The 25,035-nt window shown below is 40.0% G+C and overlaps 1 protein-coding gene across 1 annotated transcript in view; it reads left to right on the top strand.

The window, feature by feature from the left end:
• MAGI2 (membrane associated guanylate kinase, WW and PDZ domain containing 2) overlaps positions 1 to 25,035 on the top strand; it is a 967,915-nt gene that overhangs the window by 157,943 nt on the left and 784,937 nt on the right. Inside the window, exon 2 of the mRNA XM_075857349.1 lies at positions 21,329 to 21,445. Within this exon, the coding sequence (XP_075713464.1) occupies positions 21,329 to 21,445 (117 nt within the window). The remainder of the gene's footprint in view (positions 1 to 21,328; positions 21,446 to 25,035) is intronic.

Genomic DNA, 25,035 nt, shown 5'->3' with positions numbered 1-25,035 from the left:
ACACTGTCCATATATGGGCAGCGATGTCAGGGAATTCCACAGAGTCCCGGAGCAGAGCCGACACCAGCGCTCTGCTCGGGACTCCGGCTCTGGGGAAGCCCCAGACATCGCTGTTCATATGTGGACAGCGATGTCAGGGAATTCCAGAGTCTCGGAGCAGAGCCGATACTAGTGGCTCTGTGTCCCGCGGGACGCAGATGACAGCCCCAGGGGCCGCATGCGGCCCACGGGCCGCGTGCTTGAGACCCCTGTATTAAAGGGACATTTTATACATTCATTAAAACATTTGCTGCCAACTTTTACTTTTATTCATTGTACAATTGTAAAAATAAAAGTGAAGTCTGCCTGCTTAACCTGTTCCCGACATATGACATACAGTTATGTCATAGCCGGGTAGGGGAAGTATGGAGCGGGCTTACGGAGTGAACTCGCTCCATACGATGCTGGTGTCGGCTGTATGTTGCAGCTATCACTTCAGCGTAACTAGCGGCATCGCGTTCGAGCGTGATCCAGCTAGTTTAACTCGTTAAATGCCGTGGTCAATACAGACCGCAACATTTAAATCGTTAGAAAGAGGGGGGCGGCCCCCTCTAACAGCTCATCGCTTAGGGCTTAATAGATGCCTGTCAGAATCACGATATACTGCAATACATTAGTATTGCAGTATATCGTGCAAGTGATCTAACGATCGCTGGTTGAGGTCCTAATAAAAAAAAGTTAAAATGAGTTAAATGAGTTAAATAAAGGGTTTTTTATGTGTAAAAAAAATAAAATATTAAAAGTTTAAAAAAAAACCCTTTTCCCATTTTCTCCCTAGAGCATAGTAAAAAATGTAATAAATAAACATAATTGGTATCGCCGCGTCCGTAAAAGTCTGAACTATTGCAATATATCATTATTTAACCCGCACGGTGAACGCTGTAAAAACAAATTGTAAGCGCCAGAATATCTATTTTTTTGGTCACCTAATCTCCCACAAAAAATGAAATAAAAAGTGATCAAACCGTCGCATGTACACAAAAATGGTATTATTAAAAACTGCAGCTTATTCCGCAAAAAATAAGCCCTCATACCACTTAATCGAGGGAAAAATAAAAAAGTTATGGCTCTCGGAATTTGGCGACACAAAATAAATTTTCTTTCTTAGGTTTTTACTTGTAAAAGTAGTAAAATATAGAAAAAACTATATATATTTGGTATCGCCGTAATCGTATTGACCCGCAGAATAAAGTTAACATGTTGTTTTAATTGCACAGTGAATTCCGTAAAAATGGCGCGCAAAAAAACATGGACGAATCGCTGTTTTTTTCATTTTCTACCCCACAAATAAATTTTTTCCCGTTTCCTAGTACATTATACAACAAAATAAATGGTGCTACGAAAAACTACAACTCGTCTCTCAAAAATCAAGACCTCATAGTACTATATCGACGGAAAAATAAAGACGTTATGGCTTCTGGAAGGTGGGGAGGAAAAAACGAAAATGAACATCTGAAAGTTCTTTACGACGGGAAGGGGTTAATGAACCTTGGATTTTATACAACATGTGGTTAGAGACAAATAATTCCTATTTTACGGCTTCTCCATGCAATCATTACAAATTCCATATTAAGAAAATGTGTAAAATACTGTACCCACAGCTTTTAGGGACTATATACAGTATATCTGCAATAATTCTAATAATCTGTAACATCACCGTAATTGCTGTTTTTATTTCACAAATATCTTTTTTCAAATTTCATACCATTTTCAATAGTTTGTCCAATGTGCGTTAAAAGGGTTTTCCCATTAAGTAAAATAGTGCTAAAGTGATGCAGAGCACATACTCTACTGGAAAGAATACTAATAGGCCATTTTTATATAATAAACATACTTTTTAGTTATCTTCATTTCCCTCTGAGATCTGCTTATTTTCTAAGAAATGTAGCACCGCTCTCCTAGTTTCCCATCTCTCTCCTCACGTTCCAAATGACGTAATTCTGTGTAGTCACGTAATACCCACAGTTCCCCCTATGATAGTGTGGTAGCGGTGCTTGTGCATACGCAGGGGCACCAGTAAGAAGGCTAGAGAGGAGATATCTATGAGCATGCGTGACCACCAAACTGCATTGCCCAGGTGGACGTCACCCATTGCAACAGAATTTCAAAAGAAAGGAGATGCATGAAGGACAAGTAAATGGCTCTCTTTCAAGTCTAAACATCTTAAGAATTGGATTGACCGCTCCACCAAATCACCTAAAATACCCCTTTAGTTTAGCAACACCCCTCAACTGATCCAGTCAAAAGATGAAATCCTGTCACTTATTAACTATAAGGACACTAATTTCCTCTATTAAACATCTGGACCTCTTTAGTTCTGATTATTTGTTCCCGTAAATTAATTAGAATTGATGAATTTCTATGTTGCTTTTTTGAGCTATAGAAACACCAAACTTATAGGCTGATTGGAGTTTATGTTGCCAGAAACTTATGGATGTCGGTGGGCTTCTATTTGCAAGACCTTCAACTATGTAATTTTTGGACATGTCTAGTTGACATTTTCAAAAATATTAAAGCATAACTCCAGTCTACTGGATATTTGGAGTATTTAGTTTGCAGATATGGTTGTACAAAGGAAAACAAAAATATACAACTGACCCAATTAAGCACCAGTTCTCTCTAAACTCAGAGATTCTCTTCACTCCAGTGCTGCAGTGTGGAGTGGGCATCCAGACTCTGATTAAATCACCAGCCTTTGCCTAGCAGCTCCATTAAAGAGATTGTGTTGATGCCAAACATCAGGTGTCAATGCAGTCTCTAAAGGCGATGTCATGCTTCTGTTTCTCTTATGTCCCAAGGAAAAAAAGGCAATAGTTTGGGGTTATGGAGACACCCGTGGCTATTTACTGCTACCCTGATTTTCATAGAACCAAAAATATCAGGGATGAATGCAGCTATTCAAACCCCAGACAATTTTTGACATGTGGCCCTCTGACTGTAGGGTTGCTTTAAATCTGGTAACCTCTGTAATTTAGTTTTCTTTTTAATCTTAACTGGTTGCCGACACAGGACGAGAATGCTCGTCCTGAGCGGTGAGTACTTCGCGCATTAGGACGAGCATTCTCGTCCTGTGTGACAGCCGTCTCTGCGGGCGATCGAGAGCTGTGCAACGGCTGTAATACACAGCCACGGCCCCGCTCTGACAGCGGAGAGGAGAGAAACCTCTTCTCTCCGCCGTTAACCCTTTGAATGCCGCGATGAAAGCTGATCGCGGTGTCCAAGGAGGGGGGACTGCACTTTGATCGTGTCACAGAATATAACTGTGACGCAATCAAAGCCCACAACTCATATGGCCAGACAGCCCAGGGTCCATTGAAGGACCCCAGGGCTGTCTGAACATATTTCCTGTTGTTAGGGCATACTGAGGTATGCCCTAACAACTGCCTGTGTACAATCAGTACACAGGCTAATGTCCTGGCATATAGATCTATGCCAGTACATTGCAGTTACTAAATCAAAATGATAAATCCCTTTATGGGATTAAAAAAAAAAGTTAAATGAATGTAAAAAAAAAATAATGATAAATAAATAAATAAAAAGTAAAAAAAATACACAGAACACACATTTTTTTATAATAAATACATTTTTTAAAATATAAGTCCCAAAACATGAAATAATATAGACATATTTGGTATCGCCACGACCGTAACAACCTGTACAACAAATTTATAACATTATTTATGATGATCGGTGTATGGTGTAAAAAAAAAAATATTAAAACTGCAGCGGAACTGCTTTTTTTCTGCAATTTCGCCCAAATAAAAATTTATAGAAATGAAACGATAATGTATTTGTACCAAAAAATGGTACCTACATAAAGTACAACTCGTCCCGCAAAAACAAAGTCTCATACAACTATGTCGTACAAAAAATAAAAGAGTTATGAGCGTCGGGATGCAAAGATGGGAAATGTAAAAAAATTGCTCTGTAGTCAAGGCCAAAATTGGCCGTGTCCTTAAGGGGTTAAGGGAAAAATTTAATTTTTTTCAGTCTTTCATCCCTAATTAACAACACAATTAATAATTCACAAGTCAGAAATCAGATAAATTAGTTTGCATTCCTTGTTTTGCTAACAAGACCCTTTACTCAGCAATTTAGAAAGTAAACCCTGACTACAGAAATACGCATATTTCAAATACAGCAGCGTTAAATACAAAAACAAAAATGCTATGAAAATATTGGAAAAGCAGCAGGAAGATTACTGTGTCTGTGATAGATTTTACAACCAATGACAGTGAGTAATGTTTTCTGTGATTGTTTAAATGAGCATACAGCGTTAGAGGAACCCTTTTAAGAAAATCGGCAACCAATGTCCATTAACCCTTTCGCTGCTATAGGTTCCCTAATAATTTTCACTTTTTTTACTTACGCAAATAAAACCTAACTCCAAAACTTTTACAATATTATACCCTCATACCAATATATGTATGAAAGTAGACGCCTGCCACCAAGCACTTTACTCTCAAAGGCATGTTCATACAATTTTGCATGAAAGCTTAGCTTTTTGTGTGTGGCTAAAAGTCTGAGCCAAGCAAAGCCTTACACGCACAACACGTCCTACAAATAAAAGTTCAAGATGTTCAGAGTTCATACATGACACCTCTGCCTAGGTCAGCATGCAAATATCTTCATACAATCATCATAACTGAAAAGACCAAAAATATCTGCAATCCAGACGCCGGTAAACATAAATAATATTTTAGTTCAATACGAAAGAGTTGTCAGTCGGCGATACTCATATACGGTATCTCAGGGGTACAAAAAACAGTTGCTTCTGTGGTTTACAAATGTAGTCACAAATTATTAATCTATAGAAAGGAGAAAAGAAAAAACTTTCTTTTCTTCACTTTATTCCCACATATCCATGCAAATATAAGGAGGGAGATAAATAAATACCAGGCGGCCAACAGCTGTTTCACATCACATTATTACAAATTTCTCAATGGCCAATGTGATAAGCGAAATTACGCTTAAATCCATAGCCATGTGTATTATGCCCAGTACAAAATTAGATACACTAACATCTTGAAAAAAACAAATGCATTGTTTTGTTAGTCAATAAACACATTACGATACAAGTAAGTCCTAGAGCCTCCGTCTGAATAATCCAATTAGCCTCACATTTTAATAGCTTAATATGCTTATCAATTTCACTGCCAGAAAAAAAAAAACACTCTGAAGACCTGCAAACAAAGCGATTCAGGATCTCCATTACGCACCTCCTTAAAATAGTTGATCAATCCCGTACAAACTTTTTTCTGTACTCATTGAGTAGATGCGCTTTCAGAATCTTTTACATAATGGACAGATTGTTTTGCAGATGTAGTAAAATCTACCTGGGCAAAAAATAGCAAAAACAATGCAATCAGAACGACAAGTAGGCACTAGTTGTGGGGAATATGTTATAGCTCCTATCTGGAATGTTTTACCTGTGCACATATGTCTACAGTAGGAACAGTGTCCACATCTATAGTTGCCTATCAGGCTCCCTCTGACTAACTGATCTCCTAAATTACTACAATGGCAAAAGATTATAATCTTTTATTTTTTTATTTTATTTTTTCTCTATTGGCCAGTTCCTCATTGGCATCTATCAAATGCCAATGTTTTCTGGTGGTTTCTTTCATCTGCTCAGCCACTGGGCTGTATTGAAAATCGAAAACAAATCTATTATTCTTTGACTTGTTTCATTCTTTGATCATTGCATTTCAAAAGATAGATATAGCCGTGTGAGGGCTTATTTTTTGGGGGACAAGTTGTATTTTTTAATGGCACCATTTTTAACTTTTAGTAATGTTTTTGCGGGTAATGGAAAAAAATAATAATTTCACCATTGTTTTTTGCATCATAAATTTATGCCGTTTACGGCGTGGTTTAAATTCCATAATAACTTTATTTTGCAGGTCATTACGATTATGACGATACCAAATTTATACAGTTTTTTTTATGTTTTAATACTTTTACACAATGAAAACCCTTTTACTGTAAAAGTATTTGTTTTTGTGTCGCCATATTCTAAGAGCCAACGTAGCTGTATAAGGGCTATTTTTTTGCGGGACAACTTGTAGTTTTTAGTTGGTACCTTTTTGGGGTAAATACGATTGCCTTTTATTGCCTTTTGTAAGGCTATCTTAATAATAAAGCATTTTGTAATGGGGAAAAGTGGGTTTTTAATATTTTTTTTTTACTTTATATTCATTTACTTACTATAAACTTTATTTTAAAAAATTTACTTTTTTTTAGTCCCACTAGGGGATTTAACTATGCAATCATTTGATCGCTTTGATAATACACTGCAATACTTCTGTATTGTAGAGTATTGTTTGTCAGTATAAAGCCATGTTCACACAGGGTGGATACCCTGCGTAAAAGCACACAGTGTTTCCGCCCTGTACGCAGCAGGGAATTCTAGCCGAAAAACCGCACCAAATTGTGGTGCTGTTTTTCAGCCGGAATGTCCACTGCGGAAATCCTGCACTGAAAAAAAAAATTAATACTTATCACGGTGATGCGTCCATCCGTTGTCCTGACATTCTGCAGTGTGTTTGACCTGATGAAGACGCCGGTTCGGCGTAGAAACGCGTAGTCCGTTTTGTGTTTGTTCTAATAAATGTAGTCTTGTTTTGAACTACTGGATTCTCCTCTATTGGATGTTAGCAGCGCTATTTTTTTGATGCTCCATTTTTTGTATATATATATATATATATATACACATGTGTGTGTGTATATATATATATATATATATATATATATACATACACACACATGTGTGTGTGTATATATATATATATATATATATATATATACATACACACACACACACACACACACACACACACCGGTTCCCCTATTCAGGTGGCCGGTTCTTCTAACCCAGCTGCAGCTTCATCCTACACAACTTTACCATTGTTGTGCTTATTGTAGCACAACTCCATTAGGTGAGCAGTTATCAATTCATATTGTCTTGCTCTACCTTTACCAAATGTGACCTGCACCATGTTGGCGCCGTGTGTTTTTAACTCTCTCTCCAGGTATTCAATTATGCCCTGTCTGAAGGCAAAACTGGGGGCCTTTGTTAGGCCCCAGGCTGCCATAGAAACCATTGGCACCCCGTGATTGTGTCACATGGGGTGCCGATGGGGTGAGAGAGGGAGCTCCCTCCCTCTAAAACCATTTAGATGCCCTAGTCACTATTGACATTTAAGGGGTTATGCGAGCGAGATTGTAAAAAAATGTTGATTCCGCCTGTTAGAACAGGAGTCTGGCTATCTTTAGATAGCCCAACACCCACTCTAGCTGGCATGGGACACCCATGCCGCCATTTTGTCACTGCGCCGTTAAAAGGCAGTGCTGTGGCATAGGTTGGCGGTCATTAAGGGGCTAATTTATCTAATTTTGTATTGGACATAATGTGCATGGCTAGGGATTTAAGCGCGATCAGCTAATCCCATTGGGCCTTGAGAAAGCATGATTTTGACGTGAAGCAGCTTGCTGTTTGTCTCCTGTCCTATCCCTTCATTAATATGCAGAAATAAAGTTAAGAACAACTGTTTTAATGTTGAGTGTCGTGGCTCTTTTCTGCTTCTTTCTATGAATAAATTATATTATATCCCCATACCCATATATTTCTGAACGTAGACATCTACCACCCAGCACTTTACACTCGTAGGCACCTTGGTGCAATTTTGCATCAAAGCATAAAGTTTTCCAAAAAATTTAAAATTGCATGTGTGCAGTTAAGTCAGACCCAAGCATGCACAACATGTCCTAAAATTACAAATTCAAGATGTGGAAAGTTCATACCGACACTTATGCCTATAGTTTGTCAACATGTGTGTATCTTCACAAAATCATGACTGACGGCTTTGGCTTACAGCAACGTTATGCAGCTTTTATGTATAGTGGATACCATAGTGGATTAATAAATGTCTATTAGAAAAAAATGTAAATGCACTAAACACATGCAATAAATAAAATAAAAAAAAGGCTACAAAGATTTACATAGCCTTGAAGCTGCAGCAGAAAAAAAAGAGACGTTTCTTACTTGTGAATTTGTATAGACTACTAAAATTATACACGTCACATGCCGTTTTCATAAGGCAAGTAATTCTGGCTTATGCTAGTAGGCAGACCACATCTGTTGTTTTGTGGCTGGCATTTTCCTGGGCTGACACTTTGAATCTGCATCACTGTTCATGCTCTGTATTGTACAGAAAATATAGAACATGTAAGCATAACCACTGAAAAAAGCTTAGAGCGCAAAGACATCTCTACCTCAATCTAAATAGATGAAAGAGCAAAAAGTAATTCCACCCTAACATATTTCTTTTTGGAAGTAATAAGCATACATATATGGTATTAGTACAATATTAGGTGAGATGATGCCTTTTGGCAAAACTCCAAATTCAGACATATTGTAATCTGTGTAGGTGGGATAGATTCAGTACAAAATAGCCCATTATTAACCCTTTTTAAAACCAAGGCCTTCCAAATATTTTGGAAAGCCACATTCTAAGGCCCTGTTCACACAGAGTTTTTTGCAGGCAAAAAATTCTGCCTCAAAATTCCGTCTGGATTTTGATCTGCCTGCACACCGTCTGCCGCGTTTTTTGCTGCGTTTTTCACCCGCGGCCATTGAGCTCCGCGGGAAAAAATGCAGCGAAAAACGCTTTCTCTGCCTCCCATTGATGTCAATGGGAGGTCAGAGACGTAAACGCCCGAAGATAGTGCATGTCGCTTCTTTTTCCCGTGAGCCGGTTTTACCGCTCGCAGGAATAAAACACCTCCGCCTCCCAATGGGAGGTCAGGTACGTAAACGCCCGAAAATAGGGCATGTCGCTTCTTTTTCTCGCAAGTGGTAAAACCGGCTCGCGGGAATAAAACGCGTCCACCTGCCATTGAAATCAATGGGAGATGTTTTTTGCCGTGTTTTCCAACGTGGTTTCCGCGTCAAAAAACACTGTGTGAACAGGGCCTAAGGGTGAATTATTATCTTTTATACTTTGGCTAAATATTTATATTTTTTTGGGGGCACAGTTGGGACTTGGTACCAAGACTGAATCTGTATCTTTTGCATTTTTCATTTTCATTTTTTTTAAGTTTTGTGTAGGAAAAATTAAGGGGAAAAAAAATTCTAGTTTTTTTTATTTTTTTCCTTTACTAATCAATTCTAATTAGTTTAACTAGACAAATTAATGTTACAAAATAATCTTTGCTTTCTCCTGTGTATGTGTAAAATAATATGAAATATGTGTACTTTTTCACGCCGACATCATCGCTATAATGCCCGAGAACAAAGGTCACCATTTTTTTCTAGTGCGCCTCCTGGCCTTAACCAGGGGGTGATTAAAAAAATAAATAATTCATTTCAAAGGATTTTTTATTACTTGACCTTTTTTATTATTATATTTTTTTACTTTTGCAATTTTTTTCCCTTTTTCTTTGTATGTAAGAAGCATTGGTTCTCTTTCACACGACTGTATTTTGTTTCATATTTTGCATCAGTATTTTTAAGGCCTCATGCACACGATCGTATTGGTTTTGTGGTCTGTCGGACTGCAAAAAAACCCTTGTTGTGCATCCGTGTGTCACGCAGAGTCACGGATCCACAACAATTCACCAGTATTGGTGAATCCGCAAATCCGGCCCATAAATTGACTTGTCCTGAGTTTTTGCGGTGTGGATTTGCGGCCTCCACACCAATCCATGTAAATCACGGTCATGTGCATGGGGCCATAGAAAAGAATAGGTCCGCAATTTATCTGCAAAAATGTAGATAAATTGCGTAAGTCCTAAGTGAAAACTAGGAGTAAAACTGGGAGTAAAACATAAACAGCAGAAAGTAGAAAGGTCAGATTTGCACCTTTTAAGTTCAAACAGTGTCACAATCGGCACCAAAAACCGCCCCAAATCTCTCTCCATTGATTTCAATTGATTTCAATTGGAGGCAAAAGCGTTTTCTTTTCCCAGACGGCTTTCGAACGCTCGCAGAAAAAAAAAGCGGCATGCCATTTCTCGGAGCGGTTTCTGCTTCTGAACCTCCATTGAAATCAACAGGAGGCAAAAAAAAAGCTTTGCCGCTCAGGTTTTTAGCATTAGATTCATTGGAAAAAAAAAACACGGAAAAAAAATGCGTCACAAAAAGTCAATAAACGCTTCAAAATCCGCACCATTTTCTACATTAAAAAAAATACAGGAAATGGTGCGTTTTTTCCGCAACGGAATGTCTGCTAGTTGTAACGGTAAGGCTGGATTCACACGAACGTGTATTCCGTCGAGTACGGGCTGCGTGGTTTTCACGCGCCACGCACAGACCAATACAAGTCTATGGGGCAGTACAGACAGTCCCTGCTTTTTGCACAGCGTTTGTCCGCTGCGCAAAAAACGCGACATGGTCAATATCTCTGCGTATTTTGCGCATCACACACTTCAATGGGTGCGTGAAAACCACGCAGGTCACACGGAAGCACTTCCGTGCGAACTGCCTGTTTCGCGCACCAGCTGTCAAAAGGATGAATGTAAACAGAAAAGCACCACATACTTTTCTGTTTACAAACATCCGATTGGCGTGTCATAATGATGGCGGCTGCGCGAAAACCACGCAGCCGCGCATCATATGATGCTGCCTCACGGAGCAGGTAAGTGGCTTTTGCGCAGACAAAACCTTGCATGTTTTGCGTGCGCAAAAATGCCACGCACGTCTGAATCAGCCCTAAGGCCTCATTTACACGAGCGTAATATACGCGCGTGCGACGCGCGTGCTTTTCACGCGTGTCGTATGCACCTATATTACTCTATGGGGCAGTGCAGACGATGTGTGAATTTTGCGCAGTGCGAGTGCGTTGCGTAAAACTCACGACATGTTCTAAAATTCTGAGTTTTTCGCGCATCACGCACCCATTGAAGTCAATGGGTGAGTGAAAACCACGAAGGTCGCACGGAAGCACTTCCGTGCGAACTGCGTGATTCGCGCAAGAGCTGTCAAACTGAATTTAAACAGAAAAGCACCACGTGCTTTTCTGTTTACAAACATCCGAACGGAGTGTCTTACACATGAGCGAACCGACCTTTACCTGGTTCGGCCGAACTCGTTTTGACCGAACCCGGCAGGAGACAGTCACTGTGCAGGGTGCTGAAAGAGTTAAACTGTTTCAGCACCCTGGACAGTGACTTCCGATTCCAATATACGTGAACGTGTAAAAAAAAAATAAAGTTCTGACTTACCGATAACTCCCGGCTTCTTCCTCCAGTCTGACCTCCCGGGATGACAATTCAGTCCAAGTGACAGCTGCAGCCAATCACAAGCCAAGCACAGGCTGCAGCGGTCACATGGACTGCCGCGTCATCCAGGGAGGTGGGGCCAGATGTCAAGAGAGGCGCGTCACCAAGGACGCGTCACCAAGGACGCGTCACCAAGGCAACGGCCGGGAAGTTCTCGGTAAGTACGAACCTCTTTTTTTTTAAACAGGTTACTCGATATGGTGATCGGAATGCACTGTCGAGGGTGCTGAAAGAGTTACTGCCGATCAGTTAACTCTTTCAGCACCATGGACAGTGACTGACGTCGACTAGCCTCATCTCTATGATGGCGGCTGCGCGAAAATCACGCAGCCGCGCATCATACACGGATGACACACGGAGCTGTCAAGTGCCTTTTGCGCATGCAAAACGCTGCGTTTTTTGCACGCGCAAAACGCACACGCTCGTGTAAATGAGGCCTAATGCTGTAGAAATTTTCTGCAGCACTTCTGTTACATGTGGACAAGCGCTTATGGCAGAGCCCTATGCAGTGTGATATGTCATTGAACAGGATCATGTTTATTTATGTCACTGCAGCATGTTGTATATGTTGCAGCGATGTAAATAGCCAGATCGGCAACATCAGAGGGTTAATCCTATTATATTCCCGAATGCCCTGTGTGCTTAGTCCACCCATCTGCCATTATAAGTAAATTCTACTGGCCAGATATCATAGAGTGTGTGATGTAAAAAGTGTCAAGAGCATTGTCAGTTGTCATAGTAAAAATGTTAAACTGCAATCAGACTTAAATCTTAAGTGCAAGCCCGCATTACGTATCTCTGATGTGTGGATTCCTAATATGGTGCCCATCGCCTGCTATGGGCACATGCTGTACCTCCGATTCTATGTAGGGGCACACTGAGGTTTTTTTTCCATTAGGTTTATAATATAAACTGAGTTTATTTCTGTGTGAATCCATGAGAGAAAAAATGATGGCACATAGCTGTGCATGGCGTATCAGGGAGGTACCATGTGGTGGCACACGGAGTGTTCACAGGTCCACGATCCTAACCTGTTTTCAGTGAGTGTAAGCCAATCTGAGCAGTGATTCAAAGGTTACTTTTATTTTCTTGTGCAATGAGGCTGTGGATGAATATGCCCACATTGAGCCCATGTGTGACCAGTTTGCGATAGCAATGGATTACAATAATACCTAGTTGTATTAGTAAACAGAGAATTGCAAGGGTTCAGTGCCGAAAAATCATGTCATTAATTCTGTTTTCAAAACAAAATGTGATTCTCTTAAATGCTAAATGTACTGAAAGGGATTCATTAGTGGTGATAAATATGTACCTCATCCACTTGTGGATAAATATTCATTATGGTTAATGCTCAGAAATGCATCTAAACAAGCTCAGATCTCTGCGAATTGTATCTGCAGCCAATATATTATTATACTCCACACAAATTAGTGAACATAACACCGTGTCTTCATTTATGATTTAAAAAGTAAAATACTAAACCGTTATAATGGCAGAATATTATAGAACAAAATATCATCTGTTTCCAGAAGCTGTAACTAAAGAGCTGTTACTTAAAGGGGTTTTCCCACTCACATATCACCTATATTATTTGATAATATGATTGTATGTCATCCTTTATGCGGAGATGCTAAAAAATTCTGCCATTGTTTTTAATTTTTTATAAAGGCAATGGACAATGGGGCTGCCTGTCCACGTAAGGTATAAGTGTCGATTACATCACAGGAAATCCCTGTGATAAGATAGAAGAGGTGCTCCCCGTTGTTTATACTTATGAACACTGCAGCAGGGGCGTAACTAGGAAAGACTGGGCCCCATAGAAAACTTTTGACTAACCCCCCTCTCCTGTGTGCCACACACAGGTCCCCCTTGTAGATAGTGCTTCCCTGTAGATAGTGCCACCCTGTAGAGTGTGCCATACAGCCCCGTGTAGCATGTGTCATACAGCCCCCTTGTAGAATGTACCATACAGACCTCCCTGTAGAATGTGCCATACAGTCCCCCCTGTAGATTCTGCCATACAGTCCCACTGTAGATTCTGCCATACAGCCAACTCTGTAGATTCTGCCATATAGCCCCCTGTAGATACTGCAATACAGCCGACCTGTAAATATATTGCCATACCGTCCCCCCTGTAGACAGTGCCATACAGCCCCCATGTAAATAGTGCCCCCTTCCCCTTGTAGATAGTGCACCCTCACCCCTTGTAGATAGTGCCATGCAGCTCTCCTTGTAGATAGTGCCCCCACCTTGTAGATAGTGCCACCACCTACCCCTTGTAGGTAGTGCAATACAGCCCCCCCTGTAGATAGTGCCCCCATGACCCCCTTGTAGACAGTGCCCCCCAAACAAATAAAACAAAAAAATTGTACTAACCCAGGTTCCCGCAATGAACGGAGCTGCTTCACAACATCCTCAACAATGACGGGATCCTTGCATAGGCCAGCGTGATCCAGTGACGTCATCATGCCGGCCTGCGCAGGCAATTTGGCCTGTAGCCTAGTAAATGGCAGAGCAGGGAGCAGGCTCCATTCTCTGCCATAGGATTCAATGGCAGAGAATCCTAAAGACGCAGATACTATTGAATGTGGCGTCGCAACTGCTGTAGCAGCCATAATGGTTGCTAGCGGCAGTACCAGGCATTGGGGGCTGTACAAGCGGGCGGCACGGGTCCCCTCATGCCGTGGGCCCCATAGCAGCCGGCATGGCTGCTACGGCATTAGTTACGTCACTGCACTGCAGTTACCTTTGATCAAAGTATACAACAGGTTAACGACAGAGTTCCAATGTTTCCCTGAACACCACTGTTAGAGCAGGAGTGTGACAGTGTACATCCTTATATGAGAATTCACTCTAGCTGGCGACATACTGTCATGGTTGGGTGCATCAACAGTTTAAAGCCCTTTATAGATATCTGATACTTGTTATAGGCTGCCTATGGGAAATACGAAGCACAGAACATAAAAGAAAGAGAGATCTTATTGTCTGCTATTAGGCCCAGTGTCCTTGGGATAACTTTACATGTCTAGAACACTCTTCTCAAAAAGAAGCATCTCTTATCTTCAATCCCTACTATATCACCACAGAGATAGAAATAATTTTTCCACATAAAATTGCTAAAGGAGTTACAAAGTAGATAGTTCTACTTTATGGTTCAATATAATATATGTCTAAGGCCCTGTGCACATCACATTTATGCCCTACGTTAAGCGTGTATGTTTGTAAACCTACTGATGTACAGTCGTATACCAGCCCGACGTATACCATCGGGCTGGTATATGTTAGTATACCTTTTTCTGAAGGATGGAATAGTGCAATACACTACGCTTTTCCATATCGCTTTTTAATATGGGCACCTATGAGTGACGTATGCCACTGTATGATATCCATCACAGGCCTCCGTTAAACGTATGTGTCTGGAAGCTACAACAGCTCCTTCAACACATCGTCTCAGCGCTCATCAATGGACCCTGGAAGGAGCTGCAGCCAGAAGTGAAAACACAGCGTGAGCTCTTCATTTAAGCAGAGATCACGCTGTGCAGGGAAAGGAGAGAAGCTGTATGACGCTGATTGGACAGCAAGAACACCATACTAGTCCAACCTATACTCCTGAGGAAGCTAGACTTGGTCTAGCGATATGCGGTGGGCTGGATTTTTTTTTTCTGTGTGCCCCCCTGCTGGGCTTAGACCTATTGACTGATTCTTATGATGTTCTAGGTATGTGCTTTATTGCATTGTATGTCACATTTCTTATGGTCCTATTTCATCTTTAGGAATTATTATATGTATTGAATTGGGATCCTTATTAGGGTTTCTGTCACAGTCTGGCAGGGCTTATTCATCATGGGTTTTTATTCACACTTTACGGTGTATCTTATTGTGAATCACTGTTTGTACCTTTGTATACAACGCTTTTAACTTTTCTGTGTGTATTTGGTATCAATAAAATGTTGGAACTGCTTTGATATATCTTTTGGATGTGCACATAGATTTTTTTTTTTGCCCTACCTTTTCTGGTACCTATAGCTGATTCACCGAAGCCATGGAAGACTGAACAGACATCGCCTCCAACCGCTGCAGATTCGGATAAACATCCTGGCACGGCTGGAGGCGATGTCTGTTGACTAATCCGTTGCTCCGGTGAAGGACCTGTAGGAGGAAGACCCGTCACAGCGTGATCTCGCGAGATCGGGCTGTGCTGTGAAACAAGCTGGGCATGAATGAAGGGAAGTGTATGACACTGATTGGTCAGCGTCACACACTTTTCTTCACAACGCCCACATGTTGAAAAGTAAAACCAATTAGCATAAAACTAAAAATGTTCAAAACGTGGTCAAAAATAAACGTTATTTGTTTTTTAAAAACAACTGTTATCTACATTAACCCCTTAGTGACCAGCCCATTTTAGGCCCTAATGACCAAGCTATTTTATTCGTTTTTCTATAGTCGCATTCAAAGAGCTCAAACTTTTTTATTTTTTCGTCTACATAGCTGTATGAGGACTTGTTTTTTGCGGGATTAGTTGTACTTTTTAATAGCACCATTTTTGGGTACATATAATTGTTTTATTAACGTTTATTAACTTTTTGGGGGGATTATAAAAAAAAACTGAAATTCCGCCATTGTTCTATGCGTTTTAAATTGACGCCGTTCACTATGCGACGTAAATAACATGTTACCTTTATTCTATGGGTCGGTACGATTACGGCGATACCACATATGTAGAGGTTTTTTATGTTTTAGGGCATGACCACACGTGGCGGATTTCCTCCGCAACTGTCCGCATCAATGCCGCACAGAATCTGCGTTGCAGATTCTGCTGCGGATCTGCACAAAATGTGCAGTAAATTGATGCGGACTAGCTGCTGCGGACTGCGGTAAAAGTACTTCCCTTCTCCCTATCAGTGCAGGATAGAGAGAAGGGACAGCACTTTCCCTTGTGAAAGTCAAAGAAATTCATACTTACCGCCCGTTGTCTTGGTGACGCGTCCCTCCTTCGGCATCCAGCCCGATCTCCCTGGATGACGCGGCAGTCCATGTGACCGCTGCAGCCTGTTATTAGCCTGTGATTGGCTGCAGCCGTCACTTAGACTGAAACGTCATCCTGGGAGGCTGGACTGGAGACAGAAGCAGGGAGTTCTCGGTAAGTATGAACTTCATTTTTTTTTACAGATACATGTATATTGGGATCGGTAGTCACTGTCCCGGGTGCAGAAACAGTTACTGCCGATCGCTTAACTCTTTCAGCACCCTGGACAGTGACTATTTACTGACGTCTCCTAGCAACGCTCCCGTCATTACGGGAGCCCCATTGACTTCCTCAGTCTGGCTGTAGACCTAGAAATACATAGGTCCAGCCAGAATGAAGAAATGTCAAGTTAAAAAAGCAAGACGGATCCGCAGCACACATAACATGTGCATGACAGCTGCGGACTTCATTGCGGAAATTAGAATCTCCATTGAAGTCAATGGAGAAATTCTGCCATGAGTCCGCCACTGCTCCGAACAGACAGAGCATGCTGCGGACACCAAATTCCGCTCCGCAGCCTATGCTCCGCAGCGGAATTTTACGCCTCGTCTAAACGAACACTGCTAAATTAAAGTGTAAGTCAATGGACAAACGGCTCCGCTGCGGATTAACGCTGCGGAGTGTCCGCAGCGGAATTTAAGTGAAATTCCGCCACGTGTGAACCCAGCCTTACGACTTTTGCACAATAAAAACACTTTTGAACTAAAATTATTTGTTTTTGCATCGTTGCTTTCCAAGAGCCGTAACTTTTTTATTTTTCCATCAATGTAGTGATTTTTTGGGCTTGGTTTCTGCGGGACGAGACGTAGTTTTGATTGGTACTGTTTTGGGGTGCATGGGACTTACTGATTCATTTTTATTATTACTTTTTTGGGGGGCAACGGAAAAAAATTGCATTGTTTTTGCGTTTTTTTTTACGGTGTTCACCTTGCGATTTAAATTACATATTAACTTTATTAATGGAGTCATTACGGTCGCGGCGATACCATATATGTGTACTTTTATTTATTTTTTACACTTTTACTAAATAAAACCACTTTTTATGGAAAAAAAAAATATTTATTTTTTTACTGTAATTTTTATTATTAATCTTTATTTCACATTTATTATTTATTTCACTAGTCCCACTAGGGGACTTTACTGTGCGATCTTCAGATCGCTGATATAATGCTCTGGTATACTTCGTATACCAGAGCATTATTGCCTGTCAGTGTAAATCTGACAGGAAATCTGTTAGGACGTGCCTCCGGCGCGTCCTAACAGGCATATGTCCAGGGCAGACCTGGGGGCTTTTATCAAGCCCCCGGCTGCCATGACACCCCATCGGAGACCCGCGATTGCATTCGCGGGCCGCCGATGGGTGACAGAGGGAGCTCACTCCCTCTGTAAACAAAGTTAAATGCCGCGGTCGCTATTGACGGCGGCATTTAACGGGTTAAACGGCCGCGATCGAAGTAAACTTCGATCGCGGGCGTTGCAGCAGGAGCTCTGCTGTCATCAGACAGCTGAGCCCCGGCTCCAGCCTGCACGGGAGACCCGTGCAGGATTTAGACTAGGCGAACGTGAAAAGGCTTCAGCCTAGCCTAAGGCCACTTAGTGACCAACGTAAAAAGGCGTATTGGTGGTCACTAAGGGGTTAAAGCGCCTATTAGATTAGGTAGGATATAGGGCAGTTATAAACTGGTGACAGAGCCTCTTTAACAAAAATGAATGTTCATTTAATTACCCAGCGCCTATATGATGTATACAGCATTGTTATACTTTAGCAGTTTCCATATTGTAACAAAGGTTAATTAAAGAATTGTCTCGTTATTTCTGTTGTTAATACATAATGAGCTATTTTTACTACCAATATTTTTAATAAAAAATCAACAAGTAGCTACTTAGTGTCCTAATGACTATTAAGTAGATTGCTCATCGAAAAATGTTAATTATTTTTCTTTTCTGCATAGAGCTGTAGGCAGACACATAACGGTAGGATAATTCTAAAGCAAAGTTGCCTTATTTTTTATTACAGATGCATTACAGCAATTAAACAACTGGTTGCAAAGATGCACATACCCTTTAAACTATTAGCAAGAAATGTCATAGAGAAAACATCAATGCATCACTACTCAATTCCCCTCCGATACCTTGCTGACAGTCTCATGCATATCTTGCTTCTCCTGTTGTCCCTCCATGTATGCTGATGGAACATTTATAGTCATGACAAATTAGACGACTGAAGTGGCAGAATCACTGGTGATGTTCCCTGCTGGAAGATACTATTGCATAATAATCTTAATTTATATTTTTAAAGGCTTCTTCCTATTAGAAATGTTTATGGCACATTGATAGGATATTCCATATATGTCAAAATAATATCACTATAGTAGGCCTGATAAACAAGTAGTAGGCCTGATCAAGAACATATGCCATATATGTCAGATTGGTAGGGGTCTGACCATTAGTCTGCCACCAATCTCAAGAATGGGGTGTCCAATCACCGTTTTCCTACTGGAGAGGTAGCCACAGGCTGCAATCACTCTCTCCACATCCCACCACAACTGGTGCTATACATGACATATACATTGCATGGAACTCTTAGTATTTAGATTATGGTTATGTCCAGGAAGTTTTCATAGGCACAACCACGTTAATGCTGGCCTCAATGAACTGTTAAAAATGAGAAACAGTAGAATAAGACTGAAGCCATAAAGTATGAAGCTTATTTTGGACACAATATAAATAATCTGTTATTGTTGACAATAGCTTTATAAAAAAAAAAAAAAGTATTATTTACCCTTTCATCTTTATAAATTGGTATAGTTTCACCCTACGACTTCACCACATGCATATATTAACAAATGGCATCAGGACCTAGATACAACCATTGATGAAGCTGACTGGCATTCCATATGGACTTTGGTTTCTTATGGCTCCATTAACGTTATCACTAGGAAAATGGCATATAAAGCCCTTACAAGATGGTAGCTGGTCCCAAGCCGCATAGCTCAGGCTATGCCGAATTATCCCGCCACATGCCTTTGTGAATAAAATAATAATTGTTGAAACAAATAAGTATTTTCAACATTTAGAAAATAGAAATAGGTTGTTACCTGTTCTTCAAGTTCTTACCTACGTCACATGCATCCATTAGAGCTTTCTAAAACTCAATTGTGTCCTTTAGTTGTCAGCCCTGGTATACAGCCACCCACCTGCATTTGCTATGTCTAAATTTAGTAGTAAAAATTACCTTTTTTTTGAAGAACTTACTTATGTTCAAATATCATAACATCAAACTGTGAAAAAAGCAACTTCCAAAACGTCTGTATATGTAACGTGTCAAGCTCTGCATTCTAAATAGCTGCTTTTATCTTTGAAATCTTAAAATTGCCATTAAAATCTTTTTGCGCCAAATGAAGTCTCTCATGTGTGTTATTGTGGTAACAAAAGCTCAAAACGTGACCCTCATTGTAAAATAGAATAGTTTACAAATAATGTAGGCCTTTATGAGCTTGTGTATATTACACTATGTGAAGGTTTAGGCCCTGTTCGCACAGAGTTTTTTTGCAGGCAGAAGAAAAATGTGCCTCAGAATTCATTAAGGAATTTTTCCGCGTTTTTTCTGTGCCTTTTTCATCAGTGGCTATTAAAGCTAATGCAAGGACTACGGGCAAAAACGCAGCTAAAAATGTTCAGAATCGAGCACCGCAGGTTTTTTCTGGCTCCCATTGATTTCAATTGGAGGTCAGAAGCGGAAACCGCTGCAAGAAAGGACATGCCGCTTTTTTTTCTTCCTGTGAGGCGCCAAAAGCCATATGGGAAAAATCAATGCGGGGAGATTTTGACCGATTTTTGGCGCTAATTCCGACATGGATATCCGCGTCCAAATCAGTGCCAAAAAACTGTGTGAACCGATCCTTGCATTTTACATAAGAGGCTCTTTCATCACTAAAGGGATTGTCCACTTTGGAGATACCTTCTTGTTAAAATAGTCACCCAATGTTAAGCTGATCACAGGGTGTCCTGATGCAGAGACCCTTAGCAATCAGCTGTAATATGTGGGGGAATCCAGCAGAATGTGTTTAGTTTCCAGGCAATAGATATGAAACAATACACTGTTCCCATTAAAATCAATTGGTTTTAATGGGAACACATTTGGACGTAACTTTACGTCCATTTTAGCGGTACATTCCTGCAAATGGGCGTAGTCTACAGCTGACATCCAGCTGCAATGGCCGGGACTTGAGTTACCGCCTCTCCTGGCTTTTTAACCCCTTGCCGCAGGCAATTCTGAGTGCTGCATCTAGGTTAGACAGAGGGAGTGGCTTCCTGTGATTACATCGCGGGTCATCCATGGGTTGTCATGGCACCTGAGGGCCAAACAGTGTGAGTTACCAAAAGTTATTCAATAAGTTATAAGCAACCCAAAATTGTGGCATTGAAAAATACAACTCATATGCAAGAAACAAGCCCTCATACAGCTAAGTCAACAGAAAAATTAAAAAGTTATGGCTCTTGGAATGTGACGACTCAAAAACCCAAAAAAAATCCTATGGTCCTGAAGGCCAAAATAGACTCGGTCCTAAAGGAGTTATAGAGCATTACTGATTATTCCATTAGTTACCCCTTTTAGTCCAACTTTTGCTGTTAATATAGGACTTACATAGATGGCCTCATAGAGGCAAGCAGTTTTTTATTTACCAAAATTTTGGATATTGATTGTGCCAGCAATATGAAATGTTAAAATTGTATGATTTCCAGTGATTTAAATGCCATTTACTATAATTCACAATACACCTGGATGTATAAAATCAGCCACATGCACAGTATATATACATGTTTATATCTGCCTACTACAATATGCCAAATATAAAAAGCCTAAAAAAGTCAAAATTACAATTTTCTTATTGCTCATAGGCAGGGCTGTTCATAGCTGTAGCTCAAATGTTTATTTTGATATCATTGTCTTGATTACTTTATGTACTCAATTTACAGGAGGCATTGTTGACAAAGACCTTCGACGCTACCTCAATTTACGGTTTCAAAAAGGTTCAGTAGATCATGAACTACAGCAAATCATACGAGACAACCTCTACCTCCGAACAGTGCCATGTGAGTACTGCACATCTCATACGTTATTGAATCTATTATAGTGTGTTGTCTTATTTCATGTTTTTTTATGTGCTTGGAAATTACACTAGCTGGATGCATCATATAACTAAGTAAAAAGTTAATATTTACCTTATGTGATCCTCAGAATAGCAATGACTCTAAACACTGTGATGAGAAAATAGATGATAAAAGATGAGGCTGTCTATTCTTATTATTCTGCAAAGCTTGTTAAAGGCATATGAACAGAACAGGGGTGAATGTCATTTATATTAGTATAATGTATTGTTCTTGTAAAACTAATTTGAGCATCATGTGAATATTGTTTCATAAACCGGGTATAATTAAAATCTCAGGAATATAACCTATTTTATCAGAAAATAAAATATAACTTTGCTAATTTAAAGAAAGACAGAGATACATTGGGTGAATATTGTATCTTTTGCAGATTTAAAGAGCAAGCTCACCTTTAGGCAAACTGGGGCCAATAGCTATGAATATGCCCCATTGTTATATATATTAATTACCTATTTTGCCTCCTTAGTCCTGTTTCTTTCCTGGGTGTGTTTGCTGCTAGTGTAAATAATTTTGTAGGTAACTATTAGATTCTGACAACAAACAGTCTCCAATGTAGTCAGGTTCAGTAGAAGACTTCTCAGGACACGGACTGTTCTCTCTAGTGATTTATCCTACAGCTGCATTCGCTCTCAGATGTCACACAGCAGGCTACAGTGACTGAGAAGAATCATCTGAGCAGCTCGGAGGATTTAGGAAACATTTCATCCTAGCCATTACAACCTAGAGTGGTGATAGGGGGTAGGTAGAAGACGGCTGCCTGAGCATAGCCGACAACAATCTCACACAGAAGGGCGAGATGGAGAATGTGTAGAATGTGTCACAATGCCGTTTTCTGTGATGGGACTGTGATCACACAGCAGGGAAGGGGAATGTTTGTGGCAAGTATCACTGAAAGGAAAATTGCCCACCAGACTCTAATTGTTTGTTTAGTTTAGTTGTTGGTTGTTAACGACAACTCCTTCATCAGTTTTCTTTTCTTATTTTTTAAACTTTTTAATAAATCTCCTCTATTCCATTTTTTAAAATAAAATAAACTACTGTATATGTGTCTTTGTGTTTACTTGCAATATATAAAAAATGAATGCATGCTCTACAGATTTATTTTTCAATTTAGAGGACATCCTTTACCTAACAGAGACGGCGATATTAGGGCATCCGTAAGATGCCCTAAACAAACAAATGTTAGTCAATGATTCTGAAAGTCTTTGCAGGTGGAATGGAAGGTGTTGCCATGTGAAACCACCTTGATGCATCTGATTGTTTGAGAGTGCTGGGATTCTCTTCCTAGCATATCAATTGCCAAATCTTGCCCCATCCTATCCCAAGAATGGATGGGGGCTGTTTAGTAGATGTAGCTGAACCACCAATCCCTGTTTGTGAGGTCATCTGAATGGTGCCCTAACAATATGGACTTTGGTGACAGATATCCTTCACTTTATATTTCACATTTCACTGAAGCATTTGCTGTTGAATTTAAGGTGCCAGATGACAACTTTCATTTAACTGACTGCATCAGTTGCCTTCATGTTTTTCACACATCAATATTGATTTGTGTCCCTGCTTTAAATTCTGTGTTTATCTGTGACTGCAAGACACTTTGCTCAGATGCCATTGTATTATTCCCAGATGAAAGCTGTATCCAACTGTTGCTACCAACTATATACAGTATATATGTATACACAAACAAGGAGTAAGTGTCATTGCACAGCAGTTCATTTTTGTTGTTTTGTTGTCTGCATTTGTTCTAGCTTTTTTTTTTTAAGCAATATATTATTTTTCCACATTATTAAATTTCCTTAACATGTTTTTTTTTTTTGTAAGTTTCTCACTACATGGTTTCAGAATAAAACACTTTTCTTTTTCATGCGAAGCCACACTGTGATAAAATCCAGCCTAATATTTCACTGTTTATAGGCTCAGAAAAGACCCTCTTAGGCTGAGTTCGCAATTTGCAGTGTCGGCTTGGCATATGTGCTGGAAAAAATCCTGGTCCATATGCCGAATGCATCCAAAGGTCCCCAATTACATGACAGAGGAAAAAAGAGTTCATTTTGGCCCCCGTCAGGCTGGTATATAGTAGTATATATCTTTTTTCAACTGTATGGTAATTTGCTGCGCTATTTCATACAGACGCATCACGCAAAAAAAACGTATACCGCACAGTATACATTTTTTTTAACATGGAAGTCATCCCAATGTATACCTGTGATGAACACTGCAAATGCAGTCTGAATAGACCCTTACTCAACAATAACCCAATGAGAATTGAGAAGATCATTAAAGGAGTTTTCAGGTATAATGTACAATGCATTCGGAAAGTCTTCAGACCCTTTCACTTTTTTTTCACATTTTATTATGTTGAGGCATTGTGCTAAAATAAAAAAAAATTTTCATGTTTTTCCCCATCATTCTGCACTCAATACCCCATAATGACAAAGTGAAACAGAATGTTAGTAATCTTTGATCATTTATTGAAAAGGAAAAACTAAAATATTGCATTGACATAAGTATTCAGACCCTTTACGCAGTACTTAGTTGAAGCACCTTTGGCAGAGATAACAGCCTCCAGTCTTCTTGGGTATGATGCAGTGCAAGGTTAAGTGTATCGGAGCTCTCTCTCCCTCTCTCTCTCTCTCACTGTGTCTTGTGTTCAGGCTGTTTAGCTCACAGAGATATTTAATTTAGAGTGATAAAAATTATAGAAAACACTTAGATGTGAGAATTGTTAGGTCTGTACAAATGTTCAGTTTCTGGATGTTAACAAGTATATTTTAAATCACTGACTGCAAGAAGAGATGTGCAAATGGTGAGAAATTGAAAAATAGTATAATAGAAATTTACATAACTTTTCATTATGCAGTGGTTAAAGGAAACCCCATTTAATGTGCTATACAGGAGATTTGAAGACTAAGGCCTCATGCACACATCCGTTGGCCATTGTACGGCCGCTAATGACGGATCCGTGAAACACGGACCTCACGCGGATGGTTTCTGTGTGCAATCCGTTGTTTCAACGGACCAAACGAATGAAATGGCCGAGACTGTTCCGTCAAAAATGGACAGGAGTAGGACCTGTCCTATTTCTTACGGAACGGCCACACAGTTCCGTTAAAACAATGGATGTGTGCGTGGCCCCATAGAAATGAATGTGTCAATGTGCTATCCATAAAAAAAAACGATAGCACCCTGAAGAAAAAAACAGAAGTGGGCATGCGGCCTAACAGTTCCTGTTGGGAGCAGTATGGTATAATTTCTGATTTCCAGTAATTTATAAATGTTCTTTAAATTAGAATTATTACAAATTTGTATTATTATAGATTTCAATTCTCAAAAGCAGAGGTGCACGAATTTCTTTGGTCAGATTATACTGCTCAAAGGAGCCGCAATAATTTGGACTCAATAGTGGTGATTTAACATTTCTTTAATTTTCTGGCATGATCGCATTAACAGAAAAAAATATTTGTGGTCCCTTGTAACTTTTGCAGACACAAACGACTTATTCTATGTCAAGAGGG

Source organism: Rhinoderma darwinii, chromosome 3 (genome assembly GCF_050947455.1).
Source record: "Rhinoderma darwinii isolate aRhiDar2 chromosome 3, aRhiDar2.hap1, whole genome shotgun sequence".
Lineage (NCBI taxonomy): Eukaryota > Metazoa > Chordata > Amphibia > Anura > Rhinodermatidae > Rhinoderma > Rhinoderma darwinii.
Note: the sequence above shows the minus strand (reverse complement) of the source record. Positions and strands in the feature narration are given on the sequence as shown.